This window comes from Gossypium arboreum, chromosome 5 (genome assembly GCF_025698485.1).
Source record: "Gossypium arboreum isolate Shixiya-1 chromosome 5, ASM2569848v2, whole genome shotgun sequence".
Lineage (NCBI taxonomy): Eukaryota > Viridiplantae > Streptophyta > Magnoliopsida > Malvales > Malvaceae > Gossypium > Gossypium arboreum.
In genome coordinates, this window is record NC_069074.1 from 76,117,633 (window position 1) to 76,133,051 (window position 15,419).

General features: G+C 28.4%; 1 protein-coding gene across 1 annotated transcript; it reads left to right on the forward strand.

Annotated features, from left to right (window-relative positions):
• Positions 1–11,139: 11,139 nt before the first annotated feature.
• LOC108453788 (protein ECERIFERUM 26-like) lies at positions 11,140–14,358 on the forward strand. The gene is made up of 2 exons (XM_017752087.2): positions 11,140–11,804; positions 13,288–14,358. The coding sequence occupies exons 1-2, from the start codon at positions 11,370–11,372 to the stop codon at positions 14,152–14,154; spliced, it is 1,302 nt and encodes a 433-aa protein (XP_017607576.1). The 5' UTR covers positions 11,140–11,369; the 3' UTR covers positions 14,155–14,358.
• The last annotated feature ends 1,061 nt before the right edge of the window (positions 14,359–15,419 follow it).

Here is a 15,419-nt window from a genome sequence, read left to right on the forward strand (position 1 = left end):
TAAACTTCCAAGCTTTAAAATCCCTATTTCCCCTATTTCCTTTCTTTCCTTTCTTTTTCTCCTTCTTTCTCCCCTGTTTCGTTTCTTCTCTGTTTCTTTTGTTATGTTTCTTTAATTCTTTTATGTTATATTTTATATTTAATTAATTTAATAAATATCTATTTTAATAACAAATACTAATATTACAATTGGATACATATTTAATTTTACATTTGTACCAATAATTTTATTACAATTGTCATTATTTAATTTGTTTCTTAAACAAAAATCTCATAATTTAATAATTTAATTATTTAATTAACAAATATCTTTTACTTAAATTATAAGTAATTTAGTATTTAAATTACAAATGTACCAATACAATTCTTACACATGTATATTTTATTACCATACAATTGTCTTCTATTTAATTTATTTATAATATATTATTATTTAAATAATCATAATAATTTAATATAAAACTATAATAATAATCATTATAATATATATATATATAATTTAATATATAAAACCTAAATAAAATCTTTGATTTTATTTCAATATGCTGCCTCAATTTATGTAAATGGCTTAATTGCCATTTTGATCCTTTTATTTTCTATTACTTTAAAATTAAATTTTTACCCTTTTTCAATTTAGTTCTTTTTGCTAATTATTCTAAATTAAGCTAATTTCACCTAATTAAATCTTGATTAGACACACCACTAGGCTCATAAATATTTTTAATAATTATTTTTGAACTTATTTCACTAAGACGGAGGCCCTATAACTCACTTTTCCGGTGCCCGTGAATTTCAGGTCATTATATATAGGGTCACACCCTATGGTTGAAATGAACGGAGTAAAACATAGTTGGTATTGTATTCTGATTGTCAGATGAATTAAATTAATTATAGAATTAATTTAATTGGGCAATCAAATTGTTGAACATACTATACGTACAAGGATGTTGTACACATAATCAAAACATAATTTCATTAGTATATGAATTTGGTTCGTATATAAGTTTAAATAAATATAGTTTACCGAAATCTTTATTATAATTAATGTAATCATAATTTTCAATTAAACATTATTATATTTATTTTAATGATGACTATTATGTTCAGATTAATTTTAATGAATTAATATTCATTAAAAAGATATACCAATTAAAAGGGTGTTATATATGGCAAGGGTAAAAACCCTAAAGAGATAATATATAAATAAGCCCAAAACTATGCAAAAGGGTCTAGTAGCCGTCAAGCATAAAAATCACTGAAATAGTTTCTGAGATTTTTCTATCGTTCATTGTCAACTGGGTGGACTACGTAGAGGCCGACATCAGAAAGGTTGTGGCTTGGTTCGATAGTGGTTCAGGATTCCCGTTGCCTAGGTGTCGCTGTCTACTCAGATTGAAGTTTCGGTAATTTCGAAACCTTTTATCACCCCGATACGTTCCTTAGACATGGATCCATGGTTTGGATCGCCGGAATGTTTTTAATTATTTTATTTTTCCGCTGTGCCTTGGAGGCACCAGCGTTCCAACAAGTCAGACATCCTCGAGCTCGGTCAGTATACCACTATGGCTCGCGAGATTGCTCCACCTATTAAAAAAATATGTTATTTCAAAATTACAACAGTAAAAGTTCCAAAACGGTAACAATATTATCAAATGAATTTTAACATGTTACGAGTGGGAATTCATGCATACAGAGGAGTTAAAATAGTAGTAGATACTGTAACACCTCTAACCCGTATCCGTCGCCGGATTAGGGTCATAAAGCATTACAGAATAAAATACAATTTTTTAACAATTATATATATACACATGAATAGGTCTCGATGATCAGTCAGAATTTATTTCATAAACTAACACAGCTTTTAAATTTGAAACATTTCACATCATACATATATATACACAGTCATATCATTTATAAGAAATAATATATAATATATTATTTAAAACATTAAAGCATATGCCGATCTTAACAAAGATAGATTATAAATCTAAATGAATAATCCAATTATTATAATGCATGAGTATATATTGACTATTAAATTAATTAATGAAATCATTACTAAATTCCAAGCTCAAGCATCACTTAAATGTCTAATAATAATTAAAGTTATACTTACAGTCACATGTCAAAACATTGTTCCAATACATATCTTAATATATATATTTATAAAGTGACAATCCCAATTAGTGCCGTACATTTATGCATTTTAACACCATGTAATGGTTCATTTATAAAACTATCCCTTATGACTTAAAAGAAATGATTTGTCATGGTAACCGAACATATATACTACTAAATACATATGTTTCATGCTTAGCAAAGTACATAGATTATATCCGAATTACTAATCACCTTACTTCAAACATTTTTGTCTTACAAGCATATAATTCAAACACTGATTATCAATTATTTAAAATATAATATATGTATTTTCACATCCATACAAACCAAACCAAATTGACTAATCACTCATTCGATAATATATATATAGATACCATGTTCGAATCAATTAATATACTTTAAACAAGGACATATATTTATACCATGACCGCACCAAAATTTCCATCAGCGAATTATAACACCTAACATATTAAACATTAAATCTAAGAACATACTAGGTCAAAACTAAGCATAAATAGCATGTTCACCTATATACATATTTTAGTATAAGACACATCCAAACCAAACAAATATTATTTATAGCCGATTCATTTATACCACCTTCAAGTTCATTAACTAATTTTAATGCTCAAACTCATATCACTACTCATCCATTTCCAAAACATCTACGATCCATAACCTATGCCACTCATTCACATTTCATAGCATAATCACTAACACATTTTAAACTACAATCAAGCACAATCAAAATCAAACTTAGAAATAAGCCATTTTCGCATGGATTTAATTTTGCATATCCGAATTTCAATATTCAAAACACATTCCAGCCTATACATGCCATAATTCAAGTTTAACTTGTAAAGGTACCAAAATAGCCGATAGTGTGATGAAACTTCACTGACAATCCCTGAACTTGTAGCTTGACTCCAAAATCTATAAAACAGAAACACACATATACATAGAATAAACTATTTATAGCTTAGTAAGTCATAAGAAAATGAACAACCCAAAATATATCATCAATTTAATTAAACTAAACCAAAGCATAGTATTATAAAACATTTAGATTTAATCATATAAAATCTATATTATAAATATATATATTCATTCATATTTGTCACTTGGCCGAATACTTATATATCCATGTTAACTAATTATCAATTAACTTCCAAAGCCAAATAATTAATATCAACCTAGTTCACATGCTCACAAATACACAAACTCATGTATCATCATATAATTTCATATACATTTTATTAGATAGTCGAATACATGTATTTATACATACATATAATTTAAACTCACTTTAATACTATTCACAAGGCCGAATGCACTTACCTAATTCATACCTGGCCAAATAGCTTATCTTACACATTCGCACAACTTGTCTTTTCCTGATGAACCATTCGAAATTGGGTAGGACACTCGGATAATCACACATATAACATACATTGCCAACGTCCTAGACGTGGTCTTACATGTAATCACATATCGATGCCACTGTCCCAAACAGGGTCTTACTCGCACACATATATCGGAATCACATATCGATGTCATGGTCTTACTCACACACATAAATCGGAATCCTATATCATGACATATGTATCCTAACTATTCCTAAGGTTCATACAGGGCTTTCGGACATTGTAACTCGGTCGAAACCAATTCAGAAACATAGTGATCACGCTTAATCATATTCGGCTATAACATAAATAAAATTATAACTTTCATTTCAGCATATATATTTTACACTTAATTAAAACTAGTACGTCTATTTGCTTATAAACTTACCTCGGACATTATAAAACGGAACAGGGCAGCTAGTCGACAACTTTCGTTTTCCCCTGATCCAAATCTGATTTCTTTGGTTCTTGATCTAAACATATTCAAATTAAGCTTATTCAAACATGTTTTCATTCAATTTAGTACAAAAACACATAAATGGGCAAATTACCATTTTACCGCTGACATTTACACTTTTTACAATTTAATCCCTATTGCACAAAACACAAAATGCACAAAATTTCTCTATACCCAAGTTAGGCTGAATATTACCCATATCTATACAAGCCCATATAATTCATTTATTTCACATTAGTCCCTCAAATTATTAATTTTTCAATTTAGTCCAAATTACTCAAAATAATCAAAAACTCCAATACAAAACATGTTAATCTAAAACATTTTTTTCATATTTCATCATCAAACAACAAAAATCACAAACTCTCATCAATGGCATAACTCAAAATATTCATCGAAATCAAAAATTAAAGCATGGATCTTGAAGATTACTTAGCAACGATCTGAAAAACTTAAAAATTATCAAAAACCGAGCTAAACTCTTACCTTGATTGAGTTTGATTGAATTCGAACCCTAGTTCTTTTCTTTTTTTTCTTTCTTATTTGTTGTTTCGGTGGATGAACAAATGAAATAACATGTATTTTAACTTTGGTTTTATTTAATATAAGTTTACTAACTAAATTACCTATATAACCTTATTATTATAACATAAAACTATTATCAACTATGGCCACTACCGTCCACCAATATTAAATATGGCCTATTTACCACTTTAAGGCTTCAATTTAGAAAGCCACTAACAATTCAACCCCTTTTAGAAATAACCCCTAAATTTTCATTTTACGCGATTAAGTCCTTTTATTTAATCAGACACTTCAACAAAAAAATTAAATCACGAAAATTTCATATATATAAATTCGCAAAAAATAAACACAGAAAATAATTTTAAAATATTTTTCTGACTTAGATTCGTGATCCCGAAACCACCGTTTCGATTAGGGTCTAAATCGGGCTGTTACAGATACCATGCCCACAATTGAAGAAGGAGTATGCAACCACTATTTTAGATTTTCCCAGTATCGTCACTCGACACATTTCTCAGTAAAATATTGCCAATGTTGTCGATCCCCAACTAAGTCATCCCGTTTCTCTCAAGTCAGCTAGTAGTAGTAGCCAATTCAAGTGTACCAAATTGCGAGATTTATCTGGCATTTGCAAACACCTGATCAACCTTAAGATGAATGTGCACGTGAATTGCTCCTTTCCAATGTCGCTCACTGAAGCCTCGATAATTTGGAAGTTGTCCTCCAACCATATCATCTCGATCTGGCTACCCCTAAACCTGTTCAGCACATTGCCCAATAGTTGCTCGCATGTTGCACTCCAATCGACACTAACAACTGGCCCTGCAACGACATCCCCATCGATCGGTAGATCAAGCTGTAAACTGACATCCTCGAGTGTAATTGTACACTCTCCACATGGGAGATGGAACGTGTGCATCTCTGATCTCCATCTCTTGACCAAAGCACTGATGAATAGGGGATCCAATTTAGTCTCCCCGAGCATGCGAGTTACGTATAAAAAGCTTACATCTCGCAAGTGTCCATGAATGACCTCTAGTACACCTTCACTTAAGTTGTTTATGTACGTCTCCTAAATTCAATGTTTGGCTTGATTATATAAACATAAAAAATTATTAATCTGAACAATATAATAATTAACTATTTAAAATTAAATAATTTGATAATATTTTAATAACATCATAATAATTAATGGATTAAAATGAAATAATTAAATAATATTTTCTTATCATTTGTAATTGAATGTCGGATATGTGTTGGTCTTCCAAATTAATAAACTGATATACCATTGAAGAATTAATAAAATAAAATCAAAGAATTAAGAAAAAAATTAAAAAGAAGTTTGGAATTGGGAATTTGGATTCAAAAATCAAGAATTAACAATTGAGAATAACAAATCAAGAATAAGAAAATTGAGAATCAAATTGTACAAATTGAGAGTTGAGAGTTGAGTTGAAAAAATGAGAATTTGAAGGTTTATATAGGGGAAAAAATGGTTGTTGGGGTCCCATAACCATTGGGATTTCTGCCTGTTGAGAAAACTTACCATTGGAGAGAAAACACGTCTTACAAGGTGTGTTTTCGTTGAACTGGCAAAGAAAACACACGATGTAGGACGCTTTTTTTGGATGGGGGAAAACTACGGGTGAGCAAAATTCGATTCGACTCAAAAAAATCGAAAAAAAATTCAAATTTCAAGTTAAACGAATTGAGTTATTCGAGTTAATCGAGTTATTCAAGTCAACTCGAATTTTTTTTCGAATTTTGAGTTCGAATCTAGTTGAGTTTTCAAATTCGAATATCAAACTATAATATTTTACATTTTTACCCCAAATTCCCAAACTTTTTTATTTTTCCCTCAAAACTTTTACTCCTTCTCACTTTTCCTCCAAAACTTTTACTCCCCTCCTATCTCAACCCCCCATCTACCCAAAATCCATTTCCCACCAAAATTTTACTCTCCCATTTACTTTTCCTCAAAATTTTACTCCCAAAAACCCTGAAAACTTTTTATTTTCCCTCTAAATTTTTACGTCCTCCCACTTCCCCCAAAACTTTTACTTCATTCCCATCCCGCCCCACATCTAACTTTCCCTCAAACTTTTACTCTCCAAAACTTTTTTATTTTCCCCCTAAACTTTTACTTCTCATTCTTTACTCGCAAATAAAAATCAAAATTATCTAAAAATCCCTAAACATAAATAGTAATAATTTTATTTATATCTACTATTTATATTATTAAATTAAATTTCGCATTTTATATTATTTATATTATTGAATTGTTTAGTCATATTGAATATTTATATTAAAATTGAATTATTAATGATGCCATAAAATATTCATGTTAAAATTTTATATTGGTATCAATTTCACATTTTATCTTTAAAATAACTTTTATTAAAAAATCATATTTTTCTATTTAATATGTTTTTAATTCCAAAATACATAGTGACAAGAATATGAAGATAATTGAAACAACTAAGAAAGCAAAGAAGCTAACCCGTATATAAAAGATTAATAAATAAATTATGAGGTGATGAAAGGTAATAAAAAATTTGATTATAGTGGACAAATTTTATTACGATGGGTGACAGTGGTTTCAAGGACCCAAAATTTTTTTCTAAAATTTAACTCGAACAAATATATTCGATTCGATTCAATTCGAATTCCATCTCACTCGACTCGATTCGAGAAAATTTCAAATCAAATTAGAATGATAAAAAATGATTCGTCAACTCGATTAACTCGAAATTTTTTCATTTGATTCGATTCGATTCGATCGAACGCTCACCCCTAGGGAAAACGCGTCCTATGTGGCGCATTTTCTCTGCCAATTCAGTGAAAATGCACCTTATAGGACACATTTTTCTTTCTCTTTCCAAAAAACAGTATAGATCGATAAACTTTTAAAAAATGGCATGCTTTCTCAATTTTTTTTTAGCACATTTAAATAAACTTGCCTTGTAGCTCTTCATTTACCAAAATAATAATAATAATAATAATAATAATAAATAACTTTTTTTCTCATTTTCCTTTTATTTTTTATTTTCAATTTTCAATTTTTATATAATAACATTGTTATTATTTTTAAAATATATATTTTTCACCATTCAGAAATGAGTACCATGAAATTTTAGAATTCAAATAATATCAATTGAATATATTAAAAATAAAACTATTCATTATATGTAATGATGGAATGATAAGTATTTATTTTAACAATTCATTAATATGTTGGTTAAGTCTTAGTTCTGTTGGCATGACATTGTTGTCAGTGCAAAAGAATGTGAGTTCGAATGTGCTGAAATACATTTAACTTCTTATTTAAAGGTCAGGGAAAGATTATGGGTAGTTCCAGATATTTTATAAAAAACAATTCATTAATATATCAGTGGAGATTGTACCAATAATAATAGTTGAGGCCTTGGTTCAATGGTATGATTGAAGTCTTGCCAAATTTTAGATCTTATGTTTGAGTTCCACCAAACGTAAATATCATATGTAAGTTATCCATCTAGATTTTATTCTAATTTAAGCACTATCATATTTGAATTTTATCTAAATTTAGTCTGATCTAAGTCTGAATGTTTGTTTTTACATCGTAATAATTGATTTTGGTTGTAGGCATAAAGATTTATTTTCCTTTCTCAAATTCTAATTTTAGTTATAGATGTATTAATTGTAATTATAATTAAAAACAAAATTATATAAAATTATTAAATGTTAAATAAAATTAAAAATAACATATTTTAAAAGAATTAGAAAAACAATATAAATCTAAATAAATTTAGTTTAACAGTATACAAATTTGAATACATTTAAACAAAACTTGAAGTTCATATATTGAATGGATAAAATTTAGATAAATATGTATTATACTTAAAACCTGTTGGTATCACAAGTCAATCAAGCACACGAGAAGTCAAAAAAAATATAGGGGGCCAAAATTAATTGTTATTTTTACAATAGTAAAAATACAATTTCATCATCTTAATAATCTATATTTTATAGTTTTTAAAGGATTAAATCAATATTTTATCATTTTAGGGGGCAAAGTGTAATTTTACCTTTGTTAATTTAAAATTTTAAAGAGCCTAAATGAAAATTTTTCCATTTTACGAGTGGTAGAGACCCCCCTACCAACCCCTAACTATGCCCCTGCAATCGAGTACCAATTTTATTAAAAATGATTAAAAATCATTTTTTTATAAAATAAGTTATATTCTTATAAAGATATTTTATCTTTTAAATTTTGACAAATCAATAAAACTCACATATAATGAAATTTTTGTTATAAATATCTTATTAAGTGGATGTCCATCATGATTAAGATAAAGTTTTGATGTACTTTAAATTCTAATAGTCATTAGAATTAGATATCTACTTTTTTTATACTTCTTATGCCTATAAATAGAGACTTTGATGAAGCATTGTAAATCATCCATTTGATCAATAACGTACATTATTTATTGCTTTCATATTTTCTTTGCTCTTTATTCTCTCCGTCTTTCTTTATTTTATAACTCATTATCAGCACAATGATTCTCGATTTTTTTCAAAATCTTTCGAAGTCATCCCACAAATAAAATTCCTTTTCACCTTAAACTTTCTTCCTTACAACTTCATCTTTAGGATGTTGAAAGATTCAATCTCAGAATGGATTATGGTTCTTAAACCTGATCTTTGATTTATAATTTTACAAGTATAGGTAAAGAATAGATTTGTCAAGATGATGATGATGATGTTAAAGATCTTCATGTATATTTTACTATATTTTATTTATTATATTATGTTTATTATAATTGGAGACTAATCATGACAACATGAATAGATAAATTCTAATTTAAAATCCACGCATGTTTGCGATGGTGATTATGAAATAAAGAATCAATTGAGACGTTTATAAGTTTGTCCTAGTAAATCTATTGCATTCCTTGAAGTGAATGTAAATATAAAGAAAATAAAAGATATACTCATGTACCACTAAAAATGGGAACATACTAATAAATAAAAGAACAGTGAGAGTTCTCAAGATAACTTTTCAAAGGGTAAAGATAACTTATGTTATCAATCTGATATGAAAGATTAGTGGTCACATATGTGGCATATGCCCAAATATTTTATTTCTGTTAATATTCTTTGAGGAATAATATGAAAATATAGTAATGAATTCTATCATTACAAATAGAAAATATTTATCTTATTTGGTATTAAAACAAACAAATATTATTCCAATATTCGATAGTACAAAATTAGTTGAAAGCTCCGGAAGAGCTAATATATCACCATCTAAAAAGCACAAAATTTGTGATGCTTAATACATTACTTTTAAAAGTTATTTGTAATGGATCTCATATTGAGATTGTGAATGAGGAAAATATTATATTTCATATGAATAGAAAAGGAAATTGGGTTATTAATTTATATTTATTTTATAATCTTTATGATATTCTTTTGTCATCATCCCTATTAAATGGCCGAAAACAAAATATTTGACTATGAAAGATATACTTATGAGCAATAGAATATGATAATTCTATCTAAAGCTTATTATGGTTGGATGCACCTAAAGTTGCAAGTTTTTTTAAAAACTGTGAGTATAACTCTACAATATTCAGAATTAGTTCTCAATTAAAATTACGTGGTAAAATATTACTGATAAGAACTTGCAAGGGAGAAAACTTATGTATGAAAAGTCATTGGTTATGTATCTATTGTACATCTAAAAAATAAGATGGTCATATAGTAAATGAGCAAACATTCAAGATGGTCATATAGTGGAGGCAGGATTCCTGAAAAGACTCATGACATAATTAATTATAAAACTCAAGAAGAGATTCAGGTACCTAAAAGGGAAAATGGGAATGATGAAAATGAAGAGATCTTGATAAATTATGTTAATACGAGAAAAAAATGAAACCGAAAAAAAGTTGTCAACAACAATTTTGCTTATAATATTGCTATTAAAATAATAAAACAAAATGAGGATCTTTAGCCTAAATCTACTAAGGAATGTAAAAATAGAAAAGATTGGCCAAAATGGAAAGATGCAATTCAAGCAGAACTGAGTTCACTTTCTAAACGTGAAGTTTTTGGACCTGTAGTCCAAACACCTAAAGCTGTAAAAGCTGATAGGATATAAATAGGTATTTATGTGAAAACAAAATGAAATTGATGAAGTCGTAAGATATAAAGCTCGCCTTGTAGCACAAGGATTTTCACAAAGGTCCGGCATTGATTATGAAGAGACATATTCTCTAATGATGGATACAATCACATTTAGATATCTTATTAGTCTGACAGTATGTGAAAAAGTTGACATGCATCTAATGGATGTTGTTACTTCCTATTTATATAACACACTTGATAGTGAAATTTATATGAAAATCCCTGAATAATTTAAAATCCCAAAAAGATATAGAGTTCCTTGAAAAAATTACTCAATCAAATTAAAGAAAAGTTTATATGGAGTAAAACAATCTAGACATATGTGGTACAATCTTCTTAATGAATACTTGTTAAACAATACGTGATGGTAAGTCTACCCAACTCCCCAAGAAATACCCATAAGAGCAATCTTTTCCTCTACCCTACGCTAATAATCATCTTCTCAAATCTGGTTAGTAATTGAATGAATTCCCATTTCAAACCAATGAAGATTTAATGCAAAGTCGAAGTATCCAGCTGTTTTACATCCAACAAACAAATGAAAATGACCCTATTAAATGTTCCCCATTAACTCACCCACCGCTCATGATTTAAGAACCAATTTATAAACCCCAAAAACCTCATTTCGGAAAACCATAAAATTTTCCAACCATAGTTTCAGTTCCATCTCCCAGTAGTCAAGTTTGAAAGCAAACCATGGTTCCCCCCCAACAAGACCATGATCTTGTCTATAACCTTAGGCTCTCATCGGTTGGACCAGGTTGTGTCACCGGTTCGGACGTGATTCATGACCTAAGCGGCCTGGACTTGACCATGAAACTCCATTACCTCAAAGCGGTTTACTTCTTTTCCAGCCATGCAGTGGAAGGGCTAACTGTCATGAACATGAAAGAAGCCATGTTTTACCTGCTTAACGATTACTACATCACCTGTGGGCGGATCAAGCGGTCGGAGTCTTCGGGTCGACCGTACATAAAGTGTAATGACTGCGGCATAAGGTTCGTGGAAGGTGTTTGCGATGAAACTGTGGATGAATGGCTTGAAACTGACGACGATTCTAAGAGGAATTTGCTTGTTTATCATCGAGCCATCGGCCCTGAGTTGCCCTTTTCTCCTTTAGTTTACTTGCAGGTATCCTTTTTCTACCAAAATTCATCTTAACCTTTAAATTATATATATATATATATATATATATATATATATATATAATCGAAAAAAAAACATTTAAGTCGCTTTACTAATACAATATTTACAATATCAACTTACCTAAAGCTCAAAAGGCGATTTTCTTTAAACATTATTTAATCACTTTACGATTATATTAAGATAAAACTAGACTATCTTTGGCTAACTATATGGTGAGAAAATAATTTTTTCCTCCATACTTCATGCTTATAATATTTTTTGGTGGTTATTTTTCTAAAGGAGTAATTACGAATTTCAAGTATTAATCATGAAAAATATCAAAAAGTATCCCTAATTTTGTAATCTATTTAACTGAATTTTTGTCCACTAAATTTTTGTACCAAATATACTATATTTATAAAATATTTATATGAAAAAATAAATAAAACTTTAATTGAAATGGTAAATTAAATGTTTAAAATCATTATGTCTTTAGATCAAACTCCATTTATGTGTGTATTCTTTTTATATATAAATTATTAAAAATTTTAAAATAATATAATTTATTTTATAAAACAATAATATTTTAGTTATTATTGAGTTGGTGGTAAGTAGTTATATATAGTACAGATTAATAAAAATATGACAAATAATATGTGACAGCAATACATAATTTTAATTTATATATTTATTCAAAGTTTATAAGTATAAAGAAAGTACAAATATAAATATATATTCAAGTAACTATAAAGTTTAGAATCAGTCAACTACAACACAGATGAACAGAGAAAAGTGTAGAATCAAACAATTATAACATAAATAGATAAAAGAGTTGAAACAATCCATATTAGAATTAATAACTAAACTAAAACTCACACATGATAAAAATAGATAATAAGATTCAGAGGTCTTAAACTTGAGTACTCAAGACTAAAAGTAGCCATGGACAGAATAGGATTAAGGCTTGATTTGAAAAAAAAAAAAAATTTCTAAACCTAAGTTCATGCTTATCCATATCATTATTTAAAAATAATAAAATATTAAAAATGTATTATTTTAGATTAATATTTATATATTTTAATAAATGAAATTCGGGGTGGATAAGATAGAACTTTCACCGATATTTTAAAAATATATATATTTAATTGATATATCTTATTAAAAATGAAAATAAACTACGAATATATAGAAAATATTAAAACAATGCAGATAAAGTCAAAATGATAAACATAAACACATATGCAAATTTATAGAAAATTGAAATAAAACAAAATGTTAGTTTAATTAAAATGGTAAAATTGAAATAATGAATATTATGGGTTCAAAATCTTGCAATTTTCATTATATGTTATCAAAATATAAAAAAGATATAATTACTTTCAACTTATGATTGATAAGATACAACAATTCAACAAAAGCTTTATATACTAACAAAAATAACACATCCAACAACAATTCGATATTGAAAATTTTGTGCATCTTTGTGCAGGTTACTCTGTTCAAATGTGGTGGAATTTCACTAGGGCTGAGTTGGGCTCATATCCTTGGAGATGCATTTTCAGTCTCTAATTTCATCAACAATTGGGGCCAACACATGGCTAAGGTCAATGTCAATAGTTCCCCAGCCCTGGCACCAAGATCCCTAACCAATACTGCAAAACCTGAGGCACCCAGTGAACCACTTTCTGCAAAGCAAGTGAACCATGTGGGAGACCTTTGGGTGCTTGCCAATAACTGCAAAATGGAAACTTTTTCTTTCAACTTGACCACAAAACATTTATCAAACTTGCAAGCCAAGATTGGTTCGGTTTCGGCTTTCGACTCAATTTGTGCCCTACTTTGGCGAGCGATAGCCAAAGTCAGGGAAGGATTTGAGCCACAAATTATTACCGTTTGTAGAAAAGATCCATGCCATGACGATAGCAATGTTCTTGGTAACAATCAAATTATAAGATCAATCAAGGCAAGCTTCTTGGTCGGTGAATCGGATTTGAACAAGTTAGCAACGTTGATCGCCAATGATCAAGATCAAGTGTGTGATGAAAGAAACAAGATTGAAGCCGCAGTGGAGAAAGATAATGGGTGTACAGATTATATCATGTATGGATCAAATTTAACATTTGTGAACTTAGAAAATGCAGGTTTATATGAATTGGAGTTGAATGGAGAAAAGCCAAAGTTGGCATATTATTCAATCCAAGGTGTGGGTGATGAAGGAGCAGTTTTGATTTTTCCGCTGCCGCACGGTTCCGCTGCTGAAAATGAAGGTGAACCAAGATATTTGGTAAACCTAACTTTGCCCGAGGGTCAAGTATTTAAGCTCAAGGCTGAGCTAAAAAGGGCTGCTCTACTCTAGATTTCTCTATGCTAGGGATTTCAACATAGAACTTAAAATACGTTTCCTACTATTTAAATCTGATGGTAAAAATAAGTTGAAAAGGGTCATGAGGCTAGTTTGTGGGGATTTCTAGTGCAAGCTCTTATACAAAAAGTTTAGCCTAAGCTTTTACCCATTTAATGTAACAAGTCATTACAAAATGAAATATTATATTATAAAATATCTTATATGAGTTGGAATATATTACAGAATTTCTTACCAACATAACGTGATATCTTTTGTAACAAAATAACTTATCCTTGAGTTGTAATCTATTATGTAAAGCAAATTACAACATATTTTACCACCAATGTAATATAGTTAGTTTGAATGCATGATTAATTTTAGAATCCAATTATTTATTTATTTACATTTTACTACTTATTATCATAAAATAATATCTAAATATTTGGACAGATCGATCTACATGCCTAGAATGGATGACTAAACTCATTTCAAACTATTACAAGATGTGATACAATTGAGCCGTTGGAAAGCAAGCTGAGACAACGATGAAGCCAATCTTTTAGATTGACGAGGACTCATGTTATACGGGACAGGACTTAAGCCAATATTCTTTGTGGTAACAATATGTCGATATGTTATTAGTTAACACTTCAATTATGATTCTATGAAAGATATCGTTTACGAAAAGTTTATTGATAAATTATGTATTTTTTTCAATTTTATACTTCAATTCTTATTTTCATTAGAAATGATTCTTAAATAACTATTATTTCATCAATTCATCATTAGTCAACAATAGTCATTAATGACATGACTTAATCACACAATAGCACGTGGTATAAACACTGTCATTAATTGTTCAAGAGTTAACCCAACATTGGCTAACATTGATTAGCTTTAATCAATCAACTTTTAATTCGAATATTTTTATTTATATGTATTTTGAATTATTTGTATATTAAATAATTATATATAAATTTTTATTTTATATAATAAAATTTCATGAATTAAAAATTAAATTTTAAACTTTCATTTAGAACATTTGAATTTTTTAAATTTTTTAAAAGTTATATATATCTATATATATATATATATATATATATTTTAATATTATATAATTAATATATTTTAAAATATTATTTTAAATTTTATAAAATTTTCCTTTTGAAATTATTTGATATATATACATAGAGTGCTTATGTGATCTTTTGTGCCACATGATAACTTTTAATTTATGATTGGCTTTTTAATAGAACCTAACAATAATATTGATTTGG